General features: G+C 36.0%; 1 protein-coding gene across 1 annotated transcript in view; it reads left to right on the top strand.

Annotated features, from left to right (window-relative positions):
• Positions 1 to 204: 204 nt before the first annotated feature.
• The window catches only part of SANBR (SANT and BTB domain regulator of CSR), a gene marked incomplete at both ends in the record, with an annotated part of 46,882 nt that continues 31,707 nt past the window's right edge, over positions 205 to 15,379 (top strand). The window contains 4 exons of the mRNA XM_084234966.1: positions 205 to 354; positions 5,031 to 5,217; positions 6,052 to 6,145; positions 8,059 to 8,297. Coding sequence (XP_084091092.1) covers positions 205 to 354; positions 5,031 to 5,217; positions 6,052 to 6,145; positions 8,059 to 8,297 — 670 coding nt within the window. The remainder of the gene's footprint in view (positions 355 to 5,030; positions 5,218 to 6,051; positions 6,146 to 8,058; positions 8,298 to 15,379) is intronic.

Raw genomic sequence — 15,379 nt, 5'->3', positions numbered from 1 at the left:
ATATTTATCCATCCACCATTCATTATATTGGAAAATATTTGAACTGTATAGTCTGTGCTCATTTTAGGTCAGTTTTAGTTTTTCTTTGCATAGTAGTAGATAATTCTTAGGAATGAATTATACCTGATTTCTAATGTTTTGAAAACATTTGGATTTCAAGTTATAAATAAATCTTTTTGTCTTCTTTACCCATAGTTCCAAAAGATGAGTCGTGGGTATTCAGAAAACAACAATTTTCTGAACAATAACAGCCAGATGGTGTTGGACATGATCCTTTATCCATTAATCGGAGTCCATCAGACCATCAATTGGGAAACTGTGGCAAGACTTGTGCCTGGATTAACACCTAAAGAGGTAACTAACAATCTCTTAGGTACCTCTTTAAAAAAAACAGGAAAAGTGATCAATTTACAGGAACAGTTAAGAGAAGAAACATTTTTTAAATTTTATTTATATATATTTTACATCATTGTTCATTTTTGTACAATATTTGCTTTCTCCTCTCAAGTACAGTTCCCGTAAAATTCTTTCCACCGGCTCACCTGTGCACCAGCACCATAGTCCCTTTTGCTCTTCCCTCCGGTTTTGGCACTCCCCGCACCACACCCCCTCCAACCCTTCTCTCCCCGGCAGAATATCTCTGATTTATAGTGTGCCTGTTAATTTTGGTTTCTTATTTGGTTCCGCTATATTTCTCCTATAAGTGAAACCATCTGAGATTTTTCTTTTTCCTTCTGACTTATTTTACTGAGCATTATCCCTTCAAGTTCCATCCAAATTGCTGTGAATGACATGAGTTTATCTTTTTTTTTTAAAAAAAGATTTATTTATGCATACAAGAGCTGGGGTACAGGCCAGAGGTGCAGGGGTGAGAGGATTTACCAGAGGCAGAGTGGGAAATAGAAGAGGCAGATTGACCAAAGTACACTGCTGAGGGGAGCAGCGGGCAAGTCAGGAGAGGTCTGCTGCACCATGTGGGTTGCTCCCTGGCTGGGTGGGGCGTGAACTCGTGCTATAGAGGTTGTGGATAGCTTCAGAGGTTGCGTCTTAACCCTTTGCGCCACCAGGGAGGCCCAAGTTTATCTTTTTTGATTGCTGAGTAACATCCATTGTGAATATATACCACATCTTCTTGATCCAGTCAACTAATTTTGGGCATTTGGGTTGTTTCCATATCTTGCCTATTATAGTGCTGCAGTAAACATAGGGGTACAGGTATCCTTTTGATTTAATGTTTTTTGTGTTCTTTGGGTAGATTCCTAGGAGTGGAATTGCTGGGTCATATGGAAGCTCCATTTTTAGTAATTTGAGGACCTTCCACACAACTTTCCATAGTGGTTGGACCAGTTTGCATTCCCACCAGCAGCTAGGAGAGTTCCTTTTTCTTGCCAACATTTGTGGTTTTCTGTTTTTTTAATATGTGCCATTGTCTCTGGTGTAAGGTAGTATCTCATTGTGGTTTTGACTTGCATTTCCCTGATTACAAATGATGTTGAACATTTTTTCATATACCTGTTGGCCATTTGTATTTCCTCTTTGGAGCAGTGTCTGTTTAGCTCTAGGAGAAGAAAACTTTTTTGAGTTACATATTCATATGCATGTATAAACGCTGAATGTAAAAAGTATTAATTTGACCAAATTCAAGCTATATAAATATATATATATATATAAAAATCCACCTGGTGTGTTTAAATTCAACCTCATTTTACATGTTTACAACTGAAAATTAATAAGATCTTAATTTAAGCAGAAGTGTTTCTATAAAATTATAGGTAATAAAGTATTTGTAAATTAGATTATGTATTATTAAAGCCCTAATGATTCTCAAATTGGAGTGATATATATATCTTTTTAAAAAAAATTTTTGAATTCTCAGTATTGACTTAAATTATTTTTATTATAATGTAAGTTAAATGTGCACTAACATTACTACATATAAACATACCTATACCACTGTAAACTAAATTTACCTGTTAAAGACATAAGTGAAAACTAAAATAATGCTCACTTAGAGTGAAAATTAATAGTGTTTTGCCAAAATTAAATTGCTGATTATAAGTCAAACATTATGCAATCTCTTGTACACAGAATTTTTTGTGTTCACCCTATACTGCCCTATGCCTTTCAAAGCCTTCACTCTTTCTCCACTTTTCTCTCTTTCACCTGCTGTGGAGCCTTAGGTTGCACCATGATGTTACTTGTCTTCCTTTGGCACGAATGCATCACTCCCCTATCAAGTCCCTTACCCACCTTTGTCATCATTTAGAATTAATCTTGGACAATTGAAGTATTTCTTGGTACAAATTTAATTGTAAACAGAATAGTAGGCACTGAAATAATCTGTCATCCTGGTGATTTAGAAGATTTTATTCATGCTATCCTAGGAAACAAAACTTAAAATCTAAAAATTTTTATAGGGAATTCTTAAATTTCTGGCAATTTATCCATAAACCCTAGTTTGAGAAACTTTGACTCAGAATTTTTGCTGTGAAAAGAAATCCTAACTGGCCTCCCTGGTGGCCTAGGTGTTAAATGTCAGCCCTATCACCACTGTGGCCTGAGTTTGAGCCCCAGCCTGGGAGCCAAGCCAGTCTCCAGTATTTCAGAGCCAGTATTTCAATCTCACCCTCTGCTCCCCTTAGCAGTATATTTCAGTAAATCCTCCTGTTCTGCTCCCCGCTCTGTCTTTGGTGAAGCCTCTCACCCCCCACTTCTGGTCTACACCCCAGTTTTTCTATGTAAAAATAAATGTTTTAAACATTTAAAAAAGAAAGAAAGAAAGAAATCCTAAACTGAGTGAATAGCCTCAGAATTCTGGAAGTAGAAATGACATTATTGATTTTCACCAGTAGGTTTTAAGCATGTTTACCACCACTGTCACATATTAGGAACAAATATTTGTTAACTCTTTGAATGAATAAAGTTCCGCCATCTTCCCTAATAGTTGAGAAAATCAGGACCCACAAAGATTACTTGCCCTAGTTTGATAGGTCTTTCATGAAATGATGAAGGAATTTAATTTTTAGTGTATCTTATTCCCAGTTTATATTCTTTTACCTTTCAAGTTTTTACATGTTAGATTTTAAAACAGGACAAACCTGTGAATGCCACTGTTTTTCCATTTTTTTTTAAAGATTTGTTTATTTATGCATACAAGAGCTTTGGTGTAGGCTAGAGATGCGGTGGGTGAGAGGATTCACCAGAGACAGAGCGGGGAGCAGAACAGGCAGATGTACTGAAATACACTGCTGAGGGAACAGCGGGCGAGGCAGGAGAGGTTTGCGCGCCATTCAGGTTACCTCCCTGGATGGGGATCAAACTCGTGCTGCAAGTAGCTGCAGATTGCTTCATAGAGCTGACACTTAACCCCTTGCGCCACCAAGAAGGCCCCTGTTTTCCAATTTTTCATTGTGAATATTTTCAGACAAATAGAGAAGTTGAAAGTGCCCCATGTCCTTTAAATACACCCCCGAAACTACAGCATACACCTAAAAAATAAAGGCATTACATAACCATATTACCATGACCAAACCTAAGAAAATTAATAATTCCATTATATCATCTATTATCTACTGCAGTTAAATTCACCAAATAAAGGATTTTTTTTTTTAACTAAAACACATTTAAAAAAATTTTTTAAAGATTTATTTGTTTATACAAGAACGGGGCTACAGGCCAGAGGCGCAGAAGGGTGAGAGAATTCACCAGAGACAGAGAGGGGAGCAGAACAGGCAGATGAACCGAAAAACACTGCTTAGGGGAGCAGCGGGTGAGACAGGAGAGGTCTGCCTTGCCATGTGGGTATCTCCCTGGCTGGCCGGGATCAAGCCTGCTCTGCAAAGGCTGCACGCACGGACAGCTTCACAGCACTGCATTCAACCTGCTGCGTCACCGGGGAGGCCCTAAAATACATTGAATTTAATCAGATTACTTTTATGTAGTGTTAATTTTTTATTACTATAAGAAAATATGTCCTTAAAGAATACATACACATGCACACACACACATACTAAACTAGCAAAAAAATAAAAGAATCTACCTAAAGTGAAATGTTGACACCTCATATATATCGTTCCAGATTCTTTTCTGTACATATGTGAATTCTTAAACTGAACATACAACAAATGTACTATTTTGCTACCTCCTTTTCCAATTAGTATATTGTAAGCATTTATATTTCAGTTAATAGACTTATTCAACATTTTTTTCCTACAACATTTGATGACTTGTAGTATTATTTGAACTATATCACAATTGATTGAACCAGTTCTTTTCGTTGGATATTTAGTCTATTATTTCTGAGTTTGGACTGCTGCAAATACCACTGGAAGAAATATCTTATTCTCCTTTCATTAGGGGATTATCTCAGAAGCAGAATTACTAGTTCAAAGAGCACATGAATTTTTAAGGTTTTTAATACATGTTGCCCACTAGAAGGGTCATCCATCCTCAAATCAACATAGCTAAGTACTTGAACTTGCACATTCTTTATCAAATAATATGTGTCTTTTCAAAATTCTCATTTATTTACTATTTTAATTTTAATAAAGTTTATCTCATTGTACTTTTAATTTACCTTTCTTTAAAGCCTAAAGAGATTGAACATTTTGTATTTTATTGTTCCATGTCCTTTTTTAATTTGTGAATTTGCTGTTTTGTTACTAGTTTAATAAGTTTTCTATGCCAGGGCCTCCCCTGGTGGCACAGTGGTTGAGCGCTGGGCTGCCTACAGCCTCTGCAGTGCCGGTTCGTTTCCCAGCCACCAGCGAGGGTCCCACCAAAAAAAAAAAAAAAAAAAAAAAAAAAAGTTCTCTATGCCAAATTTTAAAAAAATAGAAAATAAGTCAAATACTTGTATATTTTGGAATTTGTGCTAGTTGTCTCAGTGTTACCCAGCAGATTAATATACACTAGCAAAGAATGATTATAGAAAAGTATCTTCAAATAGAGGCAAGAAAATAACTTCTCATTCTTTAATTAAAAACCCTGAAAACCCAGACCTACATTTCCTTCCTTTTATATCATTACAGTGTGCAAAAAGGTTTGATGAACTGAAGAGCAGTGGGAGTTCACCTGTTGACAACCAGTATAATACCCTAATGGCTACTGGAGAGAGTCCTATTGAAACTTTAGCCATGTATATTAAATCCTCACTTCTTGACACACAGGGAGAATTTCAGGAGACTCCAGTCGGTCAGGATACAGTTTCCAAAACAGGTGAGATTTTAAAACCAAGATGTAGTTCTTGGCCTTATAATTCTGTAAAATATTATGTACTGCAATCAGCTTTATTTAAAGGCTAATGTAATCATTAACAGAAAAATCTATTTGTATCTTGACAAAATTTGGAAATTTCCTTTGCTATATTTGAAAGAAATGTTCGGTGTTACTAGAAAGTTAAACACTATCAAAAAAGAGAGAGAGAAAGAGAGAAAAAGAGAAATGCTTTACTATATCAAAATTTACTGCTTCAGTCTGTTAACCTAGTAATGTCATCAATTTAAGGTATTTGACCTGTACTTTTCACTCAGTTGTTTTTTTAAACTAGAGGATATTGCTTTTCTCTCTTGATATCTTTTTTACAGCTACCATTTCTTGTAGTTGACAGTAGCTTCAAATGCCATAGTAGAAGAGTAGAAGAGATGTTTCCTACAATTATATTAGAAATAATAGCTGATTGTAGTAATCCCCAGAGTGTAATGAATTATTTTAATCTCAGTAGCAGCAGTCAAAATGTTGATAATAAAATTTGCTTTAGGAAGAGAAAACTATATTCCTGTCTTTTGAACATTGGATCCCATCTATATATACCATATCAGTATTTTTAAAATCATCAGTGTAACACTGGCAATTTGCGATCCTTTTTTGGTACTCTTTTTCTCCAAATACCTTTAGAAATATTAAGGAAATGCTTCCTGACGAAAGACCATCTTTTAATTAGCCTTAGAAACCACATTTACAGTATAACCATTCAATAAGTAAAAACCCATTCTCAGCTAGAAACGCTAACCTCCCCCTTTGTTTTTGTATGTGTTTGTTTCTGTATTTAAGGAAGACATAGTATAGCTTCCACAAGGAATTGTTCTTCAGAAAGTGAAAATTGTACTACTCGTAATGGTGGAGAAAAGACTGAAGAAACTGAAGGGTAGGAGGCTGGTTCTTTGCTGGATAAGAGTTAATATGAATATCAAACTTTAAATTATATATGATTGGTGATTGTATACATCAGTTACCACAAGTTAGGAATTTAACATCATGCAATTGTTGAAACAATTGACTTGTGTGTTAAACTAGAAATGGTTGCTCTATAGCTAAACATATAACTTATTCATGTTGTTATAATTTAGACTATAATTTCCCATTTTAAAATATTATTTTCATATTTGTAAATATTAGAAATAATGTTTATTAGCAAAACTCTGAAAAATATATTTTAAAACTCAGAAAAATATCTGTCATTAGTTCCCAATTATATTAAAGAAACTGGATGTAAATTATAGAACTATTTGAATAAAATTACTTATTGTAGAAACATTTAAAACTAGAATATATCTTTCAGTAAATTGCGAGTTTTGATAGCTTTATATATTTATATACAATAAATTGTAGGTATTTTAAATATTCACTTTGATGAGTATTAACAAATGAGTAAACCATGTAACCTTCACTCAAGTGAAGATATAGAAAATTTTCATTTTCTTTGAATGTTCCTTTGTATATTTTTAGTTTCGATTTTTTTTAAATAATAGCTTTACTAATATATAGTTCACATGCCATAAAAGTTTGGAAAAGTTCTGGGTACATAGTTGTATAACAATGTGAATACCACTGAACTCTGAACTGTGAATTTAAAAATGGCTGAACTGTTTGATTTTATGTTCTATGTTTTTTTACCACAAACAAAACTCACGCGTTTTAAGTTTGTTATTTATTCACATATATTTTAACTGATAGGCTTGTTTGTGTGACACAAAAATTCACTGGAAAATTTTTTACTGGAATTATTTAGTATTTTATATTGTGATCCAAATAGCCACAGACACTTTGTGTTTCATTATACAGTCAGTACCTATTTATATTTTAACCACAATTTATTTTGAAAAACAATTTGCAAAGAATTATTTAAATTTCTTTCAGTTTGATTGTAAGTTGACTGATCCTTTTTCTGGTAGCCCATTTTTATCTCAAATATAATTTTTTTTTGTATTAGAAGTTATGACGTTTTATTAAACACACTTTAAATTCATATTGTAGAGTAGTGTTTCTCTTTCTTTAATAATGACAAGAAGGTCCTCCCCTGGTGGCGCAGCGGTTGAGCGCTGGGCTGTGAGGCTGCCCGCAGCCTCTGCCGCGCCCATTCGTTCCCCCAGCCGCCAGTGAAGGTCACACAAAAAAATAAATAAATAAATGATGACATGAAGACAGTTGTGGATCACACTGATGTGTCTTTTTGGGACAATATATATTTCAAAGAAAAGTAAATGAAAGTATGTAATTTTTGAAGTCATCTTTCTGATGCATTGTCTGAATTTAAATTATTTTTAAATATGTAATTTGGCACACTGTAGTGTTTAGAATCTTTTTACTTTTATTAACTAATTATTTGTAGTGAATACCTAGAAACAAACTTTCTTGCTGCTAAAATAAATTGGTAGCCATGAAAATTTTTTGAGTCTATAGTAGCCATGATAGTTTTTTGAGTTTTTAATGAGTAATTTTAACTGTTTTTCCTCTTTGTTAGCAGTAAGAAAATTTTAATATTTAATCTTATCTCTTTCCATTGCCATGTAAAAGTGCTGTTTTATGTTCCTCATAAGTAAATATTTTTGTTACATCAGTCACTAAACTAAAATTAGCTATACTCTAAGATAAAGATCAGGTTAACAAGACACTTGTGAAAATTTTTTTTTAAATTCTGAAAATGTTGAAGCCTATGAAACTGATTTGTGGTCAACACCTTCAAAAATGTGTTTTTGTACCTCCAATAAATGTCAATATTCTTGACTCCTCTTCTGAAACTCTAATAATTTCATTTCTGTGTGACTTTTTTTTATGAAGGCCAAACATGGTGATCCATGTATGTGATGAAGCAAAAAACTTGAAAGAAGATTTTATTTGTCCACGAGATCTTTTGATATCAGAAATGAAGTACTTTGCTGAATATTTATCTGTGGATGCCCAGCGCTGGGAAGAGGTGGACATTTCAGTTCATTGTGATGTTCACATTTTCAACTGGTTGATAAAATACGTTAAAAGAACCACCAAGGAGAATAAAGATTCTGAGATCCCCACTTTAGGTAAAAGATAATCTGTTACTTTATTTTGTAGTGAAATTTTTGTGTCACCTGGTAATTGCTTTGGACTGAACTTGAAATGTGGAAAAATTGTTTGGCTTTAGTATTTTGTTATAATAAATTTATTTTATGCATACAAGAGCTGGGGCGTAGGGTAGAGGTGTGGGGGAAGTAGTGGGAGGTGGGTGAGAGGATTCACCAGAGAAAGAGTGGGGAGCAGAATAGGCAGATTGACTGAATTACACTGCTGATGGGAACAGTGGGCAAGACAGGAGAGGTCTGCTTGCACCACGTGGGTTAGCTCCCTGGCTGGGGATCGAACTCATGCTGCAGTGGCTGCCTATAGCTTGGTAGTGCTGAGATTTAACCCCTTGTGCCACCAGAGAGACCCTGGACATTAATATTTTTGTTCAGATGTAATAACCACCTTTTAGAAAACATCTCTCATCCTTTTCAGTAAATTATAGTGGATTTATAACAAATGGACAGGTCTCTACATCAGCAGTTCTCAGTGTATTTTATATGGACACTTTGAGTTGTAGAGATTTTTCTTTTTGTTTTGCTTTTTTAAAAAGAAGATGCATAAGCAGTACAATTTGCATAGAATTGCTAGGATGTTCTTTGTCTTTCTGTGTTGACATTTGTTAAGATGGTGCAGAAGTAATAGAGGGTAAAAATTTTGGAACTTGAGCACTCATCAAGGTGGGGGCACTAAACTATACTAGTGGTCACTGTATTCTTTAGCTCTGTATTCTTATAGTTAAGGAAAAAGAGGGAGAAAAACTCCAGTTCCACTTAAGAATGTCCTTGATGAGGTGCCTCCCTGGTGGTGCAGGGGTTAGAGACAGCACTATCAAGCTATTGCCAGCCAGTGCATCATGAGTTAGATTCTCCCGGCCAGGGAGGTGACCCACATGGCGCAGCAGACCTCTCCTGTCTTGCACACTGCTTCTCTTGGCTATGTATTTCAGTAGATCTGCCTATTCTGCTCCCCACTCTGTAGCTGGTGAATCCTCTCACCCCCTCCCTGCACCTCTAGCCTACACTGCAGCTCTTTTATGCATAAATAATTTTTTTAAAAAAGCATGTCCTTGACGCAACAGTTAAAATCACCTTTTTTATTAACTTCTGACTCTTGAACATACATCTAGCCAGTACTCTAAGTGATGACGTGAGAGCTGCACTGCTGCTGATAGCAAGTGTAATGTCTTCAGGAAATGCTTGCATGGCTGTTTGAGTTATAAGCCTGAGTAGCTACTTCTTAAAAAAATTAGAATACCCAGCCCTTCCTGGTGGCATAAAATCTCAGCACGATCAAGCTAATGCTAGCCACTGCAGCATGAGTTCAATCCCCCAGTCAGGGAGCTAACGCACATGGCGCAGCAGACCTCTCCTGTCTCGCCTGCTGCTCCCCTCAGCAGTGTATTTCAGTACCTCTGCCTGTTCTGCTCCCCACTCTGTCTCTGGTGAATCCTCTTACCCCACCGCACCTCTGGCCTATACCCCAGCTCTTGTATGCATAAATAAATAAAATAAATCTTAAAAAAAAACCAGAAAACTGCTTTTCTTGAAAAAGTAGTTGACAGTTTATAGTTATTCATACTTAGGTAGATAACAGACATTTTCTTGAAAATGTATTAAGTGGATCTAGTCAATGAAAGGGAAACAACACATTATATTTGGAAAACCTTTATCTGCTTTTATGTGCTTGACAACTTCTAAATCTCTGAAGACTTTTCTAATTAGAATGGTGGGCATATTAATGAATATGATTTTTTAATATATTGTACAATGAAATTTTTCAGTACATAGACAATCTACACAACTCAATGAGCCAATAGTTTTCAAATGACCAGTGCATGATGTTTTCAAAAAAATCATACATGAGTTAAAGATCTATGCAAAGTGCAAGATACAGGTCAGTGGATTTTGAGATAACAGATTAGGAAAAGTTCATTGATATGATTTCACATTCCATTGTAACTATCCTTTAAGAACTTACCATTTGTCCAGCTTTGATGTAGCATCAAATAAAACTACCCACAGATTGAATGTAGAAAGAGGAGAATCCAACTGTATTCTATTAGTCAGACATTAAGGAAATTTGCAAAAAATGTCAGTGTTACAGTTCTTTTTTTAGAAAGATTTATTAATGATGCATACAAGAACTAGGGTACAGGCCAGAGATGTGGGAGGTGAGAGGATTCACCAGAGACAGAGAGTGGGGAACAGAACAGGGCGACTGACTGAAATACACTGCTGAGGGAAGCAGCGGGAGAGTCAGGAGAGATCTGCTGCACCATGTGGATAGCTCCCTGGCCAGCCGGAAATCGAACTCGTGCTGCAGAGGCTGCGGATAGCCTCATAGGTTGCATCTTAACCCCTTGTGCCACCAGGGACGCCCACTTCTTACTAATTTATTTTTCATTTTGGAAAATAGTTATTTTTTGTAAAGATACATTAATGTTTATTCTTGTCAAATGAATTAATAAATAATAAAATTCTATGTTATAATTTCTATTATGGTAAAGAATGATAAGTGTAACCCATATAAACAAAAGCCCTTTCAGATTCCCATTTTTAAAATCACAAAGGGATTTTGAGAGATTTATTTATTTTTATTTTTTTAAAGATTTATTTATTTATGCATACAAGAGCTGGGGTACAGTCCAGAGGTGTGGGGGTTGAGAGGATTCACCAGAGACAGATTGGGGAACAGAACAGGCATATTGACTGAAGTACACTGCTGAGGGGAGCAGTGGGCGAGACAGGAGAGGTCTGCTGTGCCATGTGGGTTGCTCCCTGGCTGGAGATCGAACTCGTGCTACAAAGGTTGCAGACAGCTTCATAAGTTGCATCTTAACCCCTTGTGCCACCAGGGAGGCCCTAATTTTGAAATTTAAAGTTACAGTGTTCTAGGGCCGCCTTAGTGGCGCAGCGGGTTGAGCACAGTGCTGTGAAGCTGTCCGCAGCCTCTGCAGTGCAGGTTCCATCTCGGTCGGCTGGCGAGAATCCCACATGGCTCAGCAGACCTCTCCTGTCTCGCCCGCTGCTCCCCTCAGCTGTATTCTATTAGTCAGACATTAAGGAAATTTGCAAAAAATGTCAGTGTTACAGTTCTTTTTTTAGAAAGATTTATTAATGATGCATACAAGAACTAGGGTACAGGCCAGAGATGTGGGAGGTGAGAGGATTCACCAGAGACAGAGAGTGGGGAACAGAACAGGGCGACTGACTGAAATACACTGCTGAGGGAAGCAGCGGGAGAGTCAGGAGAGATCTGCTGCACCATGTGGATAGCTCCCTGGCCAGCCGGAAATCGAATACATTTCATTTCAGTCCTTCTGCCTGTTCTGCTCCCCGCTCTGTCTCTGGTGAATCCTCTCACCCTCCCGCACCTCTGACCTGTACCCCAGCTCTTGTATAAAAATAAATAATAAATCTTAAAAAAAAAGTTAAAAAAAAATAAAGTTAGTGTCCTAGATGATGCAAAGTATAATAACTAAGTAGTCTTTCATTAGGTATAGCTTGTACAGGAAATTGCATTTGTGATTTAATAAAGTCTGTGTACTAAAATTGGTATTTATAGACATACCAAAATATTTCTAAACTTCTGTTAGTAAATATACTGATAGTATAAAAGTTGTTTAAGGAAGTTATAATTTGTTACTTTTTTAAATTTTATTTATTTATTTATTTACACTTTAGAGACCAAATAATGGGAAAGGTTTCCATACTTTGTATCATCTCCAGAATAGATTATATTACAGTTTCCTCAGGAATGTTTTCACTAGCTCCTTCCTCTCTTCAGCATTCTATTTAAGAACATTTACGCTAGAATTATTATTTAAGGAAAGATTAGGATTTCTTAATCATTGTGTACATATTTCTTTATTTAGAATGATTCTCTTACTAATGTAATAAGAAATTGTAATTTTTCTTTTTCTTAAATAGGTGATGACTTAGGTTTATTAAGACAAAAGTGACAATTGGCTTCATCCTTTCCCTGTTTTATTTTTTGTTTATTTTTGTTTTTGTTTTCATTTTATATATATTTTACATCATTCTTCTTTTTTGTATAATGTTTGCTTTCTCCTCTCAGGTGTAGTCCCCATAAAATTCCCACCACCAGTTCACCCATGCATTATCACCATAGTCTCTTGTGCTCTTCCCTTCTGTTTTGATCTCTTTCCTTCCCCCTCCCCTACAGAACATCTCTGACTTATAGTTGCCTGTTAATTTTGGTTTTTAATTTATTACAGTTTTTTTTCCTGTTCCCTATTTCCCCTACATTCCTCATATAAGCGAAACCACCTGATATTTTTCTTTTTCTTTCTGGCTTATTTCGCTGAACATAATCCCTCCCAGCTCCATCCATGTTGCTGTGAATGGCATGAGTTTATCTTTTTTGACTGCCAAGTAATATTCCATTGTGTATATACCACATATTCTTGATCCAGTTATCTGGATCTATTTTTTTTATGTCCTTTGGGTAGACTCCTAGGAGTGGAATTGCTGCATTATATTTTAGTAGTTTGAGGAACCTCCACACAGCTTTTCATAGTCGTTGGACCAGTTTGCATTCCCACCAGCAGTGTAGGAGTTTCCTTTTCTCCACATCCTCGCCAACATTTGTTGCTGCCATTTCCACTGGTGTAAAATGGTATCTCATTGTGATTTTGATTTGCATTTCCCTGATTAGAAGTGATGTTTCATGTATCTGTTGGCCATTTGTATTTACTCTTTGGAGAAGTGTCTTTTTAAGACTTGCCCATTTTTTTGACTGGATTGCTTACTTTGTTTTTGTTGAGTCGCATCAGCTCTTTGTAGATCTTTGTGAACAGTCCCTTATCACTTGTATTGTGTGCAAAAATTTTCTCCCAATCAATAGTGTGTCTGTTTCAGTTAATGTCTCTTTTGCTGTACAGAAGCTTTTTAGTTTGATGTAATCCCAGCTGTTCATCTATTCCTTCACTTTCTTTCTTTTGGGCAATATGTCTTTAAAGATGTTACTGAGGGCCTCCCAGTGGCGCAGAGAGTTGAGTGCAGCGCTGTGAAGCTGTCCGCAGCCTCTGCAGCACGGGTTTGATTCCCGGCCAGCTAGGGAGATACCTACATGGCGTGGCAGACCTCTCCTGTCTCTCCCGCTGCTCCCCTCAGCAGCGTTTTCGGTCCGTCTGCCTGTTCTGCTCCCCGCTATGTCTCTGGTGAGTTCTCTTACCCCCCACACCTCTGGCCTGTACCCCAGTTCTTGTATAAATAAATAAATCTTAAAAAAAAAAGATGTTACTGAGATGTATGTCATGTAGTGTTTTGCCTATATTTTCTTCTATATATTTTATGGTTTCAAGTCTTATGTCCAATTCTTTTATCCATTTTGAGTTGGTTTTTGTGCATGATGTAAGGTAGTAGTCTAGCTTCATTCTTATGCATGTAGCAGTCCAGTTTTCCTGGCACTATTTATTGAACAGACTTTACTTGTTCCATTGCATAGTCTTTGTTTTTTTGTCAAAGATTAGTTCTCCATAAATATGTGAGTTTATTTCTGGGTTTTCTATTCAATTCCATTTGTCTGTGTTTTGTTCCAGTACCATAGAGTTTTAATTATCATGTCTTTGTAGTATGGTTTGGAGTGTGATACCTCCATTCTCCTTCTTTTTAATCAGGAAAACTTTGGTTATTCGAGGATTTTTGTGGTTCCATATGAATTTCTTCAATATTTATTTTATTTCTTTGAAGAATATCATCAAAATTTCTATTGGAATAGCATTGAATCTGTAAATTTATTTTGGTAGGATGGCCATTTTGATAATGTTAATTCTTGCAATCCATGAGCAGGGGATGTCTTTCTGTTTCTTTCTTTCATTTATTTTTTTAAAGATTTATTTATTTATGCATACAAGTACAGAGGCGTGGGGGGTGGGAGGATCCACCAGAGACAGAGTGGGGAACAAAACAGGCAGATTGACTGAAATACACTGCTCAGGGGAGCAGTGGGCGAGTCTGGAGAGGTCTACTGTGCCGCGTGTGTTGCTCCCTGGCTGGGTATCAAACTCGTGCTGCAGTGGCTGCGGATTGCTTCATAGGTTGCGTCTTGTGCCACCAGTGAGGCCCCTTTCTTTATTCTGTCTTCTATTTCTTTTAAACATGTTTTATAATTTTCTTTGGGCAAGTCCTTTACCTCTTTTGTTAGGTTTATTCCCAGGTATTTGATTTTTCTTGTTTCTGTTATAAAAGGGATGGTTTTCTTCATTTCTTCTTTTGCAGATTAATTGCTTGCATATAGGAGGGCTACTGATTTTTTTTGTGTGTTAATTTTGTATCCTGGTACTTTACTAAACTGGTTGATTATTTTGATTAGTTTTCCTTTGGAGTTTCTACAGTTGTCTATGTATATTATATCATCTGCAAACAGTCATAGTTTTATTACTTCTTTCCCTAATTTTGTATCCTGGTACTTTACTAAACTGGTTGATTATTTTGATTAGTTTTCCTTTGGCGTTTCTACGGTTGTCTATGTATATTATATCATCTGCAAATAGTGATAGTTTTACTACTTCTTTCCCTATTTGGATTCCGTGTATGTCTTTCTCTTGTCTTATTGCTCTGGGTAGGGCTTATACTTTTATATTGAAAAGCAGCAGTGAGAGTGGTCTTGTTCCAGATCTTAAGGGAAAGGCTTTCAGCTTTTCACAATTGAGAATATTAGCTATGGGTTTGTGATATATGGCTTTTATTATGTTAAGGTATGTTCCTTCTATCCCAAAAGTGTCAAGGGCCTTCATGATAAACGGATGTTGAACTTTGTCAAATGCTTTCTCAGCATTTGACAGGATCATATGGTTTTTATTTTTCTTTTTGTTGATCTGTTGGATTACTTTAATTGATTTGGGATATTGAACCATCCTTGTGCCCCTAGAATAAATCCCACTTGGTCACAGTGAATTATCTTATTGATGCATTGTTGGATTCTGTTGGCTAGGATTATATTGAGGATTTTTGCATCAGTGTTAATTAGAGAGATTGGCTTGTAGTTTTCTTTTGCTTGGTTTTGGTATTAGTGTAGTGTTGGCTTCATAAAATAT

Source organism: Talpa europaea (genome assembly GCF_964194135.1).
Source record: "Talpa europaea genome assembly, chromosome: 6".
Classification (NCBI taxonomy): domain Eukaryota; kingdom Metazoa; phylum Chordata; class Mammalia; order Eulipotyphla; family Talpidae; genus Talpa; species Talpa europaea.
Note: the sequence above shows the minus strand (reverse complement) of the source record. Positions and strands in the feature narration are given on the sequence as shown.